General features: G+C 40.8%; 1 protein-coding gene across 1 annotated transcript in view; it reads left to right on the forward strand.

Moving 5' to 3' along the window:
• The window catches only part of CTNNA3 (catenin alpha 3), a 419,849-nt gene that overhangs the window by 17,150 nt on the left and 385,202 nt on the right, over window positions 1-17,497 (forward strand). Inside the window, exons 4-5 of the mRNA XM_063406388.1 lie at window positions 4,836-5,002; window positions 14,360-14,479. Of these exons, the coding sequence (XP_063262458.1) occupies window positions 4,836-5,002; window positions 14,360-14,479 (287 nt within the window). The remainder of the gene's footprint in view (window positions 1-4,835; window positions 5,003-14,359; window positions 14,480-17,497) is intronic.

Genomic DNA, 17,497 nt, shown 5'->3' on the forward strand with positions numbered 1-17,497 from the left:
CCTTTTAAAGGAGTGATAGACTATTTCAGTCTGCCTCTGATAATCCTATTCATAATAATTTTGGAGAATAGAGCAAATGAATGGGATAAAAATGAAGAGTGGGGGTAATGTTTGGTGCATTTAATTAATCTGGGTGTGATTCATGGTCTTCAGAAATCACAACATGGGTATGGCTTCACTGACTAGAGCTTGCTTTGGCACTGTCAGTACATGAGAGTTTGGAGTCTCAAATTCAGTTGAATTCTGTCAGTGACCTCTGAAAAAGGTGTTGCTATAATGGATGACAGACATGTTACCTGGATAAATACAGTGTCTGCTTCCTTTGACATCTGCAAAGTTTTACCAAAGATTTATAAGCTTGGAGCTAATCATTTTAATAGAGGTTCTCTGCACTTTTCTTTGTTTCCTCTCAAGAAAGTACTTTTTAAGGCCTGCCTGCATCTTGATAACATCTTCTGGAACTCTGCTAAATGGGTCAGCAGGAAGGTGTGTGGGTGGTGGACTGTATGCATCATCCAGGAATCCACTGGCCTAGAACTGAAGAACTACCATGATTTCCTGTTGATCTGATTTGGTGAAGCTTTGTTAGAGGTTACTTATGTCCACAGATTTATTCTAAAATAGTGTAGTAAACCCCAAAGTAAGCATATTGAAAATCTCTCACTGAGATTTTGTGTGCATGCAGCATTTCAAAAGATTGTCTTCTAATTCAGTGTTCTGTGGAATAGCTTACCCCTGTGCAAAGGGTGTAAAGAGCATTGTTCAACCCTGAATGCTTCTGACACTGAATATCAGCTGAAAGTTATGTCCTGATTCTGAGATATAATCAATTTTAAGGCAAAGCAGTGATGCTGTTCATGTGGTGAAATGTTGTTGTAGAAATCTGAAGTCTAACGCTATCCTTAGGATGATGAGTTTTTGCATTTATGTCAAGATGTGATGGCTTACAGTTCTCAAACAGTTGCACAGGCATAACTGAAATGTTTGGTATTTACTGCCATTGCTGACTGACTATATATAGTCAGAAACACAACAGTTGTTGTCTGCCTTGTTTCTATCTATTGCACTGTCTGTGTTTCTTTTGTTTAGCTGTTATCATGCTCAAGTGTGTTCCCAGATAAGCTTGTCATCACACAGAGCAGTGAATGGAAAGTGAGTTCCTTGCTGGAGTTACATTTTGAGCCTTACATTACTCTTTAAAAGGAAATCCTAACAAATACTTTGATGTTTTGAATGGCCATATTTAATGTCTTTTGATATTAAACAGAGGAGGCAAGAGTTTGATGGCATGGAAAACACTACCATTTACTGGCAAGAAATAGAGAGCTTACTTAAAAGGGAATTTACTAAAGGAAGGATGTAGGGATCTTCTGTATTCTTATTCTGTGTTCTTATTTGTCCCTCCCCTCATCTTAAAAGTAAACTTAAATTTCTCATCCTACATGAAGAGGTACATGTGTGTATTCTGCATCTAAGGGACTTCCATTCTGGGAGGCAGAACTTAAATGGCTTTAAATAATCTGTGCTGTACACTCCTTTCATCAAACCAAGAAGAGATCTCCTGGAGAATAGCTTTTGACATCAGCAGCACTGGATCAGGGCCCCTGAGTGGGAAAGGGAGAATGAAGAGGTGGGCGTGAGGCATGATGGGGATGTGTAGTGGCTCTGATTACACAGTAGGAAGAACGGGATGAGATGTGGAAGTGGAACTTCCTGATAGGCAGTGGTGAAATAGTTGCAATGCAACAGAATCCAGTGGTATCTGAGTAAGAGGCTGTGTGGCAGGAGAGAAATGTCCTGTAACAGCTCCAGAAAGCTATTGTGAGAGTCTGAGTTATCACAGTGTTGAATATTAGGAACATGCAGGAGGTATTGATCTGCTGTGCCCTGACACTGATAGTGTCACTTCAGCTGGCTGGCTGAAGCAGAATCCTTTTATTTGCTGTAGCAGATGGAGATGGAATTTGTAGGAACAGAACAGGTGATGGTACTGGTGGCTTGTATTGTTTAATCTGGTCTTTAGAAAGGGTAGGTGGTTCTGTGCTGCAATGTGACCTTGACTCCCAACCTGCTCTGGTACTTACTCTGCTTAATGTGTTAGTTCATGCCTGCAGGATTCGAGGCTGCATATGCTGTAGTGTAAGTAAGAGCTAGTAAGTGTTCTGTCATTGGTGAGACTCCATGTGGAATACTGTATTCAGCTCTGGGGCCCTCAGCATGAGAGGGACGTGGACCTGTGGAGCCAGTGCAGAGGAGGCCTCAAAGGTGATCACTGGAATTGAGCTGTTAAGACAGGTTGAGAGAGCTGGGCTTGTTCAGCCTGCGGAGAAGGCTCTGGGGAGACATCACCAGAGCCTCTCAGAACCCAAGGGGGTCCTACAAGGGGTCTGGAGAGGGACTTTCTACAAGTGGGAAAGGCTTTAAGCTGACGGAGGGTGTTTTAGATTAGATACGAGGAAGAAATTCTTCACTGTGAAAATGCTGAGGCACTGGCACAGGGTGCACAGAGGAGCCGTGGCTGCCCCATCCCTGGAAGTGTCCAAGGCCAGGTTGGATGGGCTTGGAGCAACCTGGGATAGTGTAAAGTGTCCCTGCCCATGGCAGAGGGATTGGAACTACAGGATTTTGAGGTCCCTTCCAACCCAAAGCATTCTAGGATTCTGTATTATAAACCATTGTGTTTTTTTTCTTGTTTGTTTGTATTTCTGTTCTCTCAAGTCTGAGACTGAAATGTTGGAAATTCTTTCTACTCTACTTTGGTATGTCTGTCCCCCTTTATGTCAACTGTGTTTCTCTGGAACTGTAAAGCCATCAGCTCTAATAGTGCAGTTCAGGAGTGGGTGACAGAACTTTCTTGGCAACAGTACCTCCTTGTGGGAAGGACACAAGAATGGCATAAAATTCACTGCATTCCATGTGCATTTCACACTGCTGCAGTTAAAATGAAAAAATGAGAGGAGAAAGCCAGCTGTGAAAACAAATACAAGAGAGAAAAATGTGATGCTTGGATGGGATTTCAAAAGGAGAAGGAAAATCTGTTCAAAGAAATAGAAGGAGGAAGCATAATTTTGTTGGTCTTTCCTAAACCAGTGCAGAGCATTTGGCTGTCAGTGTTACGCTGAGTGCTGTCTCTGAGGGGCGCTCACTGCCTGTGGTTGCTGGCCCTGTTGCAGCCTCTGTACAGACACAGCCTGGCACGAGCTGTCAGCTGATCACCAACAGGCTCACAGTTCCCTTGTTTTTAAAGGGATTTTCATGTAACTTTTTGGTGGTGGATAAAGTGTAAGAATCTTCTAACTTTTTAAAAAATTACTTGTGGCTGGACAGTGTTTTTACATTTCCCTGTGCCTGAGCAGATTTTTGTAGGCACATACAAGTAACAGTCATTTGACAAGGCAGTAGCTGTCAGTAGGTGATCAGCTGATGGTAGTGCCACATTTACTTTGGGAGTCATCTATCTGGGTGTGTTGAACAGAGTCTTGGGAATATCTGCCTGACTGTAATTGTGTAGTTATGATAGATCCTGGCTCTGGTTCTTTGAATTGCTTTTTGTTTGATTGTCTAAAATAACTGAAATACTACGAATGCTGCTGTCTGTCTGAATTCTTACTTGTGCCACTTAAAGGGCATATTTTGTGTTTCATTGTTTGTGACAAATGTAATTATGGAGAATACCCACTTGATGGGAATTAAAATAAAAATAGATTAAATTGCATCAGACTGTCATGCTGTCTACTGCAATTTAAGAAAGATTTAACATCATGTTGTTGGAGCTGTCATTTTCTGCTGTTTATACTTGTAGCTCCTATCTGTCTAGCCTGCATCTCATGGCTCTATTTTAGGGTTATGATTTTATGTGTTCATCTGGCCATCCCAGCTTATGCTACACTCATTTCTAAGGGCTTGGTCATATTCTGACATATTCAGACCCTTCTGACTTGTGTTTGCTCACAGAATTGCAGAATGTGGAGGGGTGCAAGGGACCTCTGAGGGTTGTCTGGTCCAATGCCTCAAGTGAGGCAGGGCCAGCGGTCTGCCCAGGACCATGTGCAGTCAGGCGTTTAACATCTCCTGGATGGAGGTTCCACAGCCTTCCTGGCTGGCCTGTGCCACTGCTGAGTCTCTCTGGCAGTGAGAAAACATCTTCTGATGCTTACGTGGAATCTCCTGTGTGTCACTTTGTGCCTGTTGCTTCTCCCTCTGTTGCTGGGCCCCACTGAGAACAGTCTGGCTCTATCTCCTTTCCCCCCGCTTCAGGTATTTATGGCGTTGGTGACTGTTGTCTGTTTTGTTGAATTTCATTTACCAAACTTCACATTGGAGAGCAGTGTATTGTTGTCTGCTGGCAGTCACTACCTCCGTGGCACAGATTTCACTTTATGTCAGTCAGATGTTTGAGTGTATGAGGTTTTTATTCCATTAACTTATATTTGTAGTGAGAAGAGCAATATTTGGTTCCCTTCTGTGACCAGGAATTATTTAATAGCAAGGACACCAAAGTACATAGTAATAATATAGTAAGCAGCAGCTAGAAAAATTTAACAAAGCCCCTGGCTTTGTTGTGTGCAGTTAAGAGTAACAGTGTGAAGGCCAAGGAAATGATTTCAGACCTAAATGATGCTGTAGAACAGAAAGGGAACATCATGGAAGATGTGGAACATTACCCTGCACGATGTGTAATAATTGACCTTCATTTCAAGGTGTGAGGGCAACAAAAGAGATGCCAGATTTATTGGCAGTACTCGTGACTTGGCAAACAGCTGACGGAACTTCAGTGGCTTCCTTTCCTGTGGGCGTTGCGGTCCAGCCTGAGGACACTGGTGTTTCTTTTGCAGGTGAGGCCTTGCGGGTGTCGGCAGAGGCGTTCACCAGTGACCCCTGCTCGCTGCCCAGGCGGCAGGCTGTTGTCCCCGCCGCGCGCTCGCTGCTGGCCGCCGTCACCAGGCTGCTCGTGCTGGCCGACGTGGTGGACGTGGCGTGTCTGCTGCAGCACCTGGCCGTGGTGAGTAACGCCCTGCCCGCCCTGGGCTCCTGTTAGCCACTCCGGGTCTGCTCAGGGCTCCTGGCCACGGGCAGCTTTCTGTGCTCGAGCCTTGCTGCTGTCCTGCCCGTAACACCTGGGCAGCTGGGGCAGCTGTAGATTCTAGGTGAGATTTGTAAAGGACCAAAGAAACTCGTCTGCTTGCAGCTCAGCATACTTGCACTATTTTTGGTTCCTTTTTTTCTCACCAATACTTTCGGTAATTTAAAAGAGACTGATAAAAACACGAATTTCTGTTGACTTCCTAATATTTCGGGGCAGAGGTGAGTAATCAGTGCTACCTCTCATAATGCTTCATGCCACAAGAGAACACAGTGACTTGGAGGACCATGTTGAAGCAAGTTCAGTTTAGTGAGGCTGAGAATGAAAAGTTGGCCCCAGTTCAGAGTAGAAAAGTATTTCATAATAAAACAATGTTGTGTGGGTTTCAATACTGGGCTTGAAAGATCTGCCACTGACAACTGCCAGAGATGCACCACAGGCTAAATTAACACTGACTTGCAGAAGCTTCTCTGTTATTCTATATGTTTAAATTTGTCAGCTGTGATAGGAATGGCCTATGTATTTTGTACTCTTCATGGAAAATTTTCTTAAATTATGATATTTATCGTGGTAATCTATTACATTTCTAATATTTGTTTTCATAATCCTAGATGCTCTCTTCTGAGATGTATTGAGTATGTTTTACGTGAGAGAACTAAAATTAGGTGGTTTTCTTTGCTAGAGTTTCAGTACTTCTGAGCATCTGTCTAAATGACTTCATGTTTTCCTTCTGAAAATGAAAACAAAAAAAACCCCCTGAAAACAATGAAGGAGTACAATGTCATTCAGGAAAAGCTCCAGCACTGAAAAGAGTGCCATTAAATTGTCATTCTCTTCTATACTTCCTCTTAATAGGAGGGAGAGAGGGAGAGCTGAATTTGTAAATGACCCCTCAGAATAAATGAGTGTGGTATAACACTCTCAGCAATGCCAGTGCAAAAGGACTCACCGTGGTTCTTAGAGGAGAGTGTTACATTTCGCATATTTATTTAGTCTCTGCCCTGGCTGTTGAACTTGCCAACAGTGGTATTAGCTGTAATGGTGTCTTTTAATGTTGACATCCAATTAGGAAATCGACCTAATGTAATTTCAACATATGCTATTGAACATCCCTCAGTTTCTAACAACTTTTGGTCACAGCTAACTGAGCCAGATTTAAATGCAATTAAATATTTTAATTAATTTCAACTTGGCTCTATTCTAAGTGTTTAACTGAAATCATTATACTTAAAAACTCCTTTAGGAATTCAGTTTTTCTTCAACATGGACTTGCTCCCACAAAAAGACATTGTATTCACATAGTGTCAAAATAGACCTTGTCTTTGCTGTATCAGCTCTAATATTCTTGGGTTTTGCATGTTCATATGCCTTGATAATCAACTCCTTAAAAGTCATTAGCTATTTTTCTTTGCACTAGTTCTAAAACCTTAATACTTCTACCATATTATCCTCTTCTTCAGGCATGGGTATTACAGCTGTTATCATTTAAGAGAGGGGAAATTTCATTGCTCTTTATTTCCATGTCTCTGGGCACTATCATTTTCATGGGGTAGAATGAAGACATTAGAAAGGACTAAGCCAAAATTAATTTGAAAAATTAAAAAAGTAATAGTAGAATAAAAGACATAAAAATTCTAATCAAGGACCTTTATTTGCATGTGTAAAATGGAGGAAGTTGTTTCAGCATCGTCAAAGAACTCTGTACAGTATTAGTGAGATCTTGCTCAATATAGAAGTACTTAATGGGGAATTACCTATTCAAATATCTAACATTTTTCAAACTCATTTAGCAAAGAGTGCTGCAAGTTTTTAGTCTTGATTACTGACTGAAATTAGTGAATTCCAACACTGACATTTAAAACTATACCTTTTTCTACTGACAGAATACAGTCTGGAGGTTTAAACTTTAATTGCCTCAGTAGCCTGGGAATGAAAAAGAAAACAAAGAGAATGTGTTTGGGTGTCATAGAAAGCCTCATCCACGGTTACCTGTCACATCTGCCTGTGGATGTGTATCTAGGAAAAAAAGGGTGAACCTCAGCTATCTCCTTCCAGTTTATGTAGTCTCGAACAATATTGTTTTCTCTACATTTTGCTTAGGCTTAGGAGAGTTTTTGAATTCTGTATAATGAAGTCTTTGTATTAAACAGTGTGTAATGCTGAAAATACTGAATATTTTTTGTCTCAAAAATACTGAAATACGATTTTCAAAAGTAGAAATAACAGGTTGAGTTTGAAAGGATTTGATAATCCTCTCAGGAATTTCAAACCAAATGTTCAAAAAACCTAGCTTTGGGAACAGGAAATCAGCTTTTTTAGAAGTTTTGCTAATCAAGTGGAGAGAATTTTGGCTGTTTAATGAATTCTATCAGATCTTCACCAAGCAAAGAGTGAATAAATGTGTGTGTAAATAATAAGGCATACTAGATGCCGGTACAAACTCTCTGTGACTGATCACATTCTGGCACAGTACGCTTCTGGCCACTTATGGAATTCACAGTCCTGTAAGACTGTGAGGGTGCAGTCTAAACAAGAAGATCCTTTTAGAGTTCACTGAAAAAATAAAGTACATCACACCAAAAAGACAGGTTTTCCTTCTTTAAATAACTTTTTTTTTTTTCCAGTGAAGAGTTTAAATAAGTAGCTATCTCTGTCTGAGTTTCCATGCTTAAAGAGTTTGAAGTCTCTAAAGAAACAATTGAGTTCTGGAAAAGTGTGGCCAGACAAAGGGCTGTCTTGTGTATTGCACTCTCTGATTCAGACCTTGGTTAGCAGCTCATCCATTATGGTTAGTAATGCTCGATATTGTTTAATTAAGTGAATTAACAGACTAATGGAATTGCTTAAATTTATTGATCACAAGAGACCAGCAGGAAAGTAACAGGTTTGGAGAATTCCATTCAAAGAGCATTGGCAGTCTGTCTTTCTCACATCGGTTTCAGATCATGCTGAGCCAACATGTTTTATCTGCCTTTTTCCCCTCCCTGTCATGCTTGTAGATTTACTGTGTAAGTCTTCATATTTTTCATGAATGCTGCAGACAGCATGATCTTTACAAAATGCTTGCTTAGAGTTATTTAAAACTCCTGCCAGAGTGAAAAAAAGAGACTGGCTAGAGATAAGAAGCAACTTGTGGATTTGCGCCCTTTGAGCGTAGTGCTACTGCCTATTCCTCCCTTTCCTGCAGAGTATTCATCAGCATTAAAAATGCAGGAAATCAGTAGGGTTACATGGAATGAAAGAGCAAAGTATCTTGGGATGCCCTGTGCTTCAGATTTAGGGGCTTGGTTGAACTCCCAGGACTGGGCGTAATTGATCCAGATCCCTGTGTGGAGCCTTCGGACCCTCCAGGAAATCACTCTGGCACGTGGACCTGTGTGAGTCTTAGATGGTGTAGCTGGTCACTAAACATTTCATTTTGGCAATGGGGGGGGTTCATTCTGCTCCCCCTTCCTGTGCCAAACTTCAGAGCATTGGGTACCTGGAAGACAGCTGGTCCTGCTACTAAAGACCGAGACAGAGAAGTACCTCAGACTTGTCCTCTTTGTTTGTCACTGTTTTTTCCTCTGCATCCAGTAAAGGATGGAGATTGTCCTTAGCCCTCCATTTGTTCCTAATGTGTTCATAGAGACCTTGTTTCTTACAGCAGTAGCCAGATTGAATTTGAGCTTCTTGCCACTTTCCTTGCTTGGGTGTGAGTCACTCCCATGGCAGGGGAACTTCTGGAGCATAAGGAGTATTAGGAAGGTGACAGGAGTCTTCGAGAGAAGATTTGGCTTCTCCTTTGGTTCATACTCCTGTTTATTTTCTCATCAGAGATTCCTGCTACCAGTGCGAGATTTGTCTGTGCTATGTGGGATGCAGTTGTTTGGAATCAGGGCTACTGTGTTTGTCATCACACTCTGCAATTTCTGTGGCACTCTGTGATGTGCAGTAAATAACAGAGGAAAAGCAGCTTCCAAAGAATTGCTTTTAAGAGCTGTCTTTTTCAAAGTGAGCGTCCTTATGAATGCAGCAGGAATCTGGACCCATTTCTGTGCTTGCTAGAGGAGCCTCTTGACTGCTCCTTTGTAACTTGTAAAAATAAATAATTATCAAGCTGTGAGTTGATAAATTCTGACTGGAATGTTAAGTTGTAAACATAAAGCTTGGGGAGATTTGTAACATAAAGGTGGCTTGTAGCAGAGGTTCATACAATGATTGAAGTCCTCAGAAGTACAACTGAGTGAGAAATCCATATTGTGTCTGGTGATGAAGTTGGGAGGTGGGATGTTAGAGAAGCAGAGGCCTGTTTGAAATAATTGTTTGGAGTGTGCAGATGTCTGCATGCTCCAGTCAGTGACCAGGGCTCCGTTGCAGTCGACTCTCGTGGAACCTGTCAGGGAAAGAACATTGCTAAAGGCTTCCCTTGGGAGTGTCTGGTCCTGTGTTTGGCCTCTACAGCAGCACACACCACTGAAGTGCTGTGCTTATAGGGAGTAATATGGAAGTGATGATCTGAAATTTCCTTCTCTAGAGTGCTAATGTGGGAAGGCAAATCCTAGGTTGGGAAAATAATCTTGGGAATTTATCTTCTCCTGGCACATTATTTATTGGTAGTGTAGTAACAAAGTTGGTGTAATGTAGAATGGCTTGTCTAATCAACAGTTCAAGTGTGCAGAGATCATTCTGATCTAGAGAAATTTGTTTTGTAACTCATTTATGCTTTCAGAGGCAGGAGGAAATGCATGCAAAACAAACAGTCTCTACTTTATCATCAGAGTGTATGTCTTCAGACCTTCTTAAAATCTCAGCAAAATCATCTGATATTTTCTGAATGAAAAAGCTGTGAGCTGCTCTCTGTAAACGTCTCCAAAGGAGGCACATTGCCCATTCAATTACAGCAAAATATGAGAAGAGCAGCTTTTTTCTCATAAGTATGTGTGTTCAGTAATTGGAATTTAAGAGAGGTTGTCAATGGTTTTCTTCCAACCATATCTCTGGGTAATTTAAATAGTATATTTAGTATAATTTAGGCTTTTAAAGAACCAGTACCTTGTCAAAACAGGAAGATATATTTTTTCAATGGACAGCTTCCTTATGTCAAAATGAAGTTAAATTTGCTTCTTGTCCTTAATTCAACTCATACTAATCTATATGAAAATAAAGAGAAATATTTCACCAATGGAAAAAATAGTTCAGTGCTATTCTACTGCCCTGTGCAGTGGAAGATGATAATATTGATACTCTGAAATACAATTACTCCTGGACTTGAGAAGCTCTAGACTAACAAAGAGCCATTTCTCCTAATCCCTGAATACCAGAGTGGCTTTTTGCAGCACTGGCCCTAAATCTGGACCAGATGTGTAGAAGGAAACTGTGTAAAGGAAGTGCAGCAGGCCCTTTGATTACATCCTCCTGGTAGAGCTGGACTCTCAGGCCAGTGACATTACCAGGAATATAGCTTTGTACTCTCTGTTTGATGATGTCGCTTCCCACCTTTCTGAATTAGAAGCAATGAAGTACTTTGCACTGCATGTTTATAATCTCATAATTTTGTGTCCTGGCCTCCTCTTTAGCTGGTAAGCCTTTAATTTTCATGGCTCTTGTTGAAGATGAAATGTAATAAATTTTGGCTTAAGCAGTATCAAAATTTTAGTATGATTAGTTAGTTTAATATGATTTCCTTTTGAAATGTGCAGCCACTCTGTCTCAGCCTCTTTTCTTTGATCTCATTGCCTCATTTTCATTACATGTGACAGCAGAGCAGAATTTCCAAAGTTCCTGAATGCAGGTAGAAGGATAGTGGAGAAAACCCTCAAAAATGCTGTGTCAGGAACTCATAAAGACAGCAGAGGATTCTCAGCTGTTAATCTGCTTTACTGTGGGAGAAACTTCAGTCACCGCTCACCTTTCATCTTTGACATTGCGGTGTATAAGATGTGGGAGCACAGGACTTTCAGTCCTGATGCTTACAGTCATACTAATTAGATAAACCGTGGTCAGTGTCTGAGAGGAGACTGCAGGACATTACCTTACACTAATCAGGAACATCATACTTCCAGGCAGGCTGTGTTGTAACACTCTTCTGGCCCGTCCACATTTGTGATGGTCATCCCTTTCAGAGTTCTGATGGTATTTATTGCTTTGTGATAGCTGGAGTGGGACAGTGAGAGTTGCTTCGCTGGGTTGAAGCGTTCACTGTGTGCTGGTTTCCAGTGAGATGAGCACGGAGCCTTCATTCGGCCGTGTGTCGATGGTGCCTGCTGGGGACCTGGGGGCTGCTGGGTTATCCACCTTGCATTGTAGGGCACTGGCCTCTGGGGCTGCATTTGGTGGGTCTGGGGTTCCTGTGGAAGGAATGCTGTGGTGTTGGTGAGTATAAGGTCATGCTCTTCTCTTTAAGGTACGAGGTTGTCTGTGCACTGTCTGTGCTGTGGAGATATCTGTGGTAACTTGGCAAACAGAAGCAGCTCTGATAAAATCGTAGATACACAATTTCATCATGGAGGGAAAATCAGTCCAGGTAGCTACCTAGTAGTGCCACTGAGAGCAAAATAGGAAAGGAATGCTACTTCTCAGCTTCCAGAAACCAATCAAAGCACTTTGAAAATGTGACAGGCGGAAAAGAGCCTCTGTGAATCTCTTATGATTATTTATATTTGGTTATTGGTAAGAGCAAAAACAGGAATTCTAATATTTCTTTTTACTTCTAGACAGAAGAGATGAGAGAGGTTTTCTACCATTCACCCCCAAATGCTGGTTCACGCTGATAGAAGTATGATGCTGAAAGATCCAGATATAGTTTTAACACATATGCTGATAACCTTTGTATGTCCAAGGCACAGTTTTCTGATTTCCTGCTGATGGCAGTGGAAAGAACATATCCATGTTTTCTTAAAATTGTTTGGTTGATTTTTTATTTACTTCTGAGTTAAATTTTTAAAAAGTGTTTCTCCCTTGCATCTAAAGACAGATGGGGATGTTCTGGCAGTTACCCATCAATTTTGTTGAAGCATGTTGCCCTTATACATTTGGTTTGTATTTCCTCATGCTCTCATGCTGCTTCTTATATCTCTCTCCAGAGAGCCAAATGCATTATTAATGTTCTGGTTGCTGCAGGACATGAGGAAGTGAGTGATCTTGCTAGCAGAGCTCCTGCTAATGAAGAATTGAAGCTGTGGGATTAAGTACATCCTTAAAAGGATGACAATGATACAACTGTATTGTAGTTTAACATGTTGATGATTATCTAAAAGAAAAATGACACCTCAAGGAAAGACTGTACCTTATGTTTATTTAGCGAGTTTGGGAATCAGTGGAAATCTTATTCCTGTGTTATTCAATCCTACAACAGAGTGCAACAGCTTTGGGCTAAATTCTGGAGAAATATGTCATGGTTTGAAGCAGAAGGTGCATGATGAACTTGCCCTTATGTGCTGTTTCTCACACACTTGAGAAAAAGCAAGGACTATGGAGTGCTTTTGGTCACCTTATCAACTTGTTTGCAAATGTTGTAATTAAGTTGCTTCCAGCTTAGGAGTTAGCCAGGAGTGGGAATTCATGAAAGCAAACGTTGCAAATGGAAGGCTTTCAGAGCAGCTCTGGAGCAGAGATAAAATCTGAAAACAACAAATTATACAAAAATTGGAAGATAATGAAATCAAACAGAAAAGAATACAGAGTATTGCAGTTTTGTCTTAGCATGTGTATTCTGTCAGCCATCTCAGCCATTCTGAGTACAGAATTCAGGAACATATACTTTGGGTAAGAAAGTTTTATTTTATTTTTTGGTAGTAAACACTTTAAATGCAGCTAGAAAGTCTCCAGTTAACCTCTGATAGTGCTGAATGAGGTAGAGTAAGATAAATTAGAAACAGATAAAAACACTGCCTTAACTTGCCTGTTGGTTCGGAGAGCAGTGAGACTGAAATAAAGGCTGGAGAGGGGCAAACAAGAGGTGCTAACTTGCCTGGAGATTCCAGGGAACTTGTAAATTGCCAGTGGAAATCCACTGCAGCTGCTTATTATCCCTAAGGAGAAGTACCTGGGGCTGTTCAGCATCAGGTACAGTATGCTCAGGACTGAGGGGCTCTGGAGCACTCCACATCCATGATCAGCACTGGCTGTCAGTTATGTTGCCAGCTTCTTAAAGGACAGAAGATGAGTGGAGGTTTGGCTTTGGTTTTTTTTCCCCTTTATGCTCCTGTGGTTTATAATTTCGATTGAGTGGCTGTAGTTTAAGCAAAGGTATAGAGAAATGTGGGCTGTAGTGACTACAGAAGTGCTTGATTTTCCAGACCTGACTGGAATGCAGTCCCTTGCCTCATCCCCTAGGCACAGGTAGCAAGGTGAGCATCACCCACAGGCCCTGAACTGCAGTAGGCTCAGTCAATATTTTGGAAGGATTTACAAGTGTGTAGTTGCTCCTGATTATATCAGTGTAAATACAGGTTTACACACTTGCTTCTGATGGTAATCACAGTGATAACAAAATACTACTGAGCTACCTGCAGCTTTGCAGCTGTCACATGCTCTTGAGGTGAGGAAGAGTATTTCCAGCTGGGAAAACACCAAGTCAGAGGAGAAGGCTCATGATTTCCTGAGGGTAGCAAGGAAGCTGGACCTCCAGTTCTCCTCTGACACAAACCTTCATCTTTCTGTTACAGTTCCTACAGCTGGGCTGGTGTTGTGCATCTCTGAAAAATACCAGTCCTATTTTTAATAATAGTGTATGCATGAAAGAAGTTTTAAATTTAAAAGGAAGGTCTGTAATGAAGTATAATGGGAGTTGTCACAGTTTTCATGCAGAATGTGAGCACATTGCCCACATTATGCAGTCTTAAATTACTCTTAAGTAAATTAACTTGATAAGAAGCACCCTGTGGTTTCTAAGTTCTACTGTTAATGCTTGATAGAATGAGTTCATGGCCTGTATAAAGTTGCATACACTTTTCTTAGTGGAAAAGAAAGTATTTAAATGTAAGTGAATGTATTACTTCCTGGAACTTGGCATAGGAAAAGAACTCACCTTTAGAGATTGGTTGTTTGTGTTTTATCTAACCTATGGAGTTAGATGATTTCATTTAATTGAGGAGGGCATATGTGCAATGCTTTGAATTCTGTGATTGGTTTCAAAACAAAACTGTGGAAGGTTAGATGTGGCAAAGCTCAATAGCCTTAGCATGTAGTAGAAAATAACTGTGATACAGAGTGAAACACAGCAACTGTATGAATGTTAATTTTTTCTTGGTTTTGTTTTGTTTTTGTTTTTTTTTTTTTTGTTTTCCCTCACAGTTTCAAAGAACATTTGAATCTTTAAGAAATGTATCCAGTAAGTCTGACTTACAGAAAACCTACCAAAAGTTTCAGAAAGATCTGGAAAAGCTTGATTACTTGGCATACAAACGTCAGCAGGTAAGACCATGGAAGCGTGTGAGACTGCTGGGCACAAACAGGGTGGGTGGTGAAAAGGCTGTGTCTGATGGAGGGACTGCTCTGTCAGTTTTGTGCTTTGTGCAGTGTCAGGTGAGGCAGCACGAGGGGGCCAAGTCTACTTAATGCATATGGTGCTGCACTGCCTGGGCTTTGGCTTCTCTACACAGGGGATCACAGGCAAAACAAGTAAGTGAGACTTAGCAGACATTAAAAGTTGCGTTAACGTGTAATTTTCTAAATGGAAGTGCATGGAAGTAGTATTTGCAATCTTTTATGTGAAAAATTAACCAAATTCACATAAGTTAATGGAATCCAATACTTCCTGTGCATGCAAACTACTAATTTTTTCTTCTTTAGAAATTAATCTATGAGGTTATTATACATCAAACTTTGAAGTGTACATGGTCTTTGACTTGTGCTTGCAAGATCAAAGTTAAATTGAATTGTTAACATGTGCTTAATGTTGGATATTCTGTCAGTTATACATAGCTTATGCGAAAATACCAGCTCTCATTATGGGTACTCACTAATTTTTTCCCTTGGTGATAAAATATGACTTTACCTCTTCCAGAGCATAAAGGTAAAAGCTGTAACATTTCTGTGTGGGTGTCGTGGTTTGTGTTTTTCTGAATTCTGTCACTTGGTGTCAGTGTTGTCAAACAGTTCCTGCACTTGGGGCAGATCACTTGCAGCTATTTATATCAGGTAATTGATTAGATTACCTGTGTCTTAGTTAATTTGCATTGTTTATCTCAGCAGTAGTTACGTGGCTATGGTGAGGAGTGTTTTATCTGCTTGTTGATGCTGAGATTTTCGTTTCAATAGAACCTGCTGGACAATCTGCAGTGAGGGATTTGAAAAGTGCATGTATGTATGTATTTAGTGTAGAAGATGCTTTGAATTTTGTCCTCCATAAAAAGAAAGTAGTCATTTTGTGAAAAGATAGAGAATTTGTTGTATTAATGTGCAAAAATCACTGACCTGGTTTGGGACTGAGGCTGTTGTGAGTTTGGGACATGTTTGTGGAGTGTTCACTTTTAACTGATAACAATTTATATGCACTTGTATTATGTTAAAGGTATATTCATAGTCCCTCTGGCAAAGTGCAGTGTAACTGCATCTTTTTGGAGACAAACGTTTGGATATGATCTGAGTGTGAATCCATTGGTGGTAAAACAAGTGGCTTATATGCTGAAAGCAATGAGTGTTGCTTTTGAAAGAAATGCACTCATCTGCTTCTATACCTTTTCTTCAGACATGAGCCATGAAGTGTGATACAGCAAGGTACTTCCTCAGTGGGAAATCAAAGCTGTGCTTTTTAAAGGATGTTCAAAATGTCCCACATCGACTCTGATTAATAAATATAGATCAAACTTCTATGAGTGGTAGCAGTGTACAAGTGGCAGACTTGTTTGGGGTGATGGTTGGGCTGCATCCACTAGAGAAATCCCTTTGGGTTGAGAATATCTGTTTATAGCCAGGCTGCTGTTTTGAAATGTGCCAGGAGATACCTGTGTCTGAGAAATGCAGATTTTCTTTCTTGTCCAGGAGAGACTCTGGCAATCCTTTGAATTAAAACAAGCTTTTGATTTCCTTGATACTGAAATTACAGAGTCTCATCTCTGAAATTTGACTAAAAAGAACAGCTACATGCCACAATGAGTACTAGAACTTGTTCTCTTGTTCTGTGACTTCCTGGAATGTTTCCAATAAAAACTAAGTAAAGCTTACATTGGTTTGCATCAACCTAAATATTAACACCTTTGCAATATGAATGTTTTCAGGGGAAATGAGAGAACAAAATGGTAAAGCACTTGGGGATAAGATGGGAGTCAGTGACAGGTCCCAGCTGTGCCCTTGGGATGCTGCAGTAGGTGCATGCTTCCTTTTCTCTTACATGGGTCTTTGTTGCTGTTGAGGGGAAGTTGTCCATATATCCTTCTGCTGGAATGGCACTAGTTTAAGGCTGTGTATTATAAATATCTTGCTGTAAGGTCACAGAAGGAGTGTTGGGCAATGGCTGCAATAAAAATGGACTTATAATGAAGTTCAGTGGTATTTAGCACCTGTCAAGCTGAAAAATTGCCACCGCTGCTGCTGATCTTAGAGCTAACAGTGCCTTTAGGATGCCCGTAGCAGTGCTGGCTGTAATCCAAAGACACTCAGGTTCTGACTAGAAGCCTCCAGCCATCATCTTACAGTTGACAGCAGGACTTCAGTATGTGCACCCACACAAAAGCAGTATCCTGTTGTAAAGTATTCTGATTTAAGGTTTGCTTGTTTGCTGTTGATTGTATGCCCTCGAGGAAATTGTGTAGTAAAAGACTGAATCTATGAGAAATAATTTTGGTTAATCCATTAAATTTTTCTTTTTTTACAATTTTTTTCTAATGTTTGCTATGTTTAGAAATGTTTTTAGAAGTTGTATTGGAAACTGAAGGAGTTAAGGGCTGTATCAAAGATATTTAAGGAGCACACAGTATTTTACTTAGCTCCTGGGAAATAGTTCTTCCAGAAGGTGGAGCAGAGCCATTTGCTGTTCTGTTTCACACAGTCCCTTGTTAACACTGCTGCAGCTGGCTTTATGATCATACAGGTCAAATTTACATTTTGAAAGTTTTAATTTTGAATGAAGACTTGCTTCTTCTGCAAATGGTACTTCTTTTTGTTAAAATGGATTAAATGTGCTTTTATTCTTCACCTTTGATTGTTCACTTTGGCAGGAGGGAATCAGAAGAGTGAAAGTGAGAACTTGAGGGTTGATAAAGTAATTTCAACAGCTAAAGGAAAGCTGTGCACACAAGGAAAGCAGAACAAGGAGCTGATTCCCCACTACCCATGGTTGGGTGGATGTTGATCCATCCCCAGGAGAGCAGGGCCCCGTCATGTGTGACAGTGACTTGGGAAGACAAACTCCATCACCCTGACTGTTCTCCTGCCCCAGCTCTGTGTGCTGGGCATGGCCCCACATGGTCTGGGACATCCCGTGGGTCACTT

The sequence above is a fragment of the Prinia subflava genome, chromosome 9, assembly GCF_021018805.1.
Source record: "Prinia subflava isolate CZ2003 ecotype Zambia chromosome 9, Cam_Psub_1.2, whole genome shotgun sequence".
Taxonomy (NCBI): domain Eukaryota; kingdom Metazoa; phylum Chordata; class Aves; order Passeriformes; family Cisticolidae; genus Prinia; species Prinia subflava.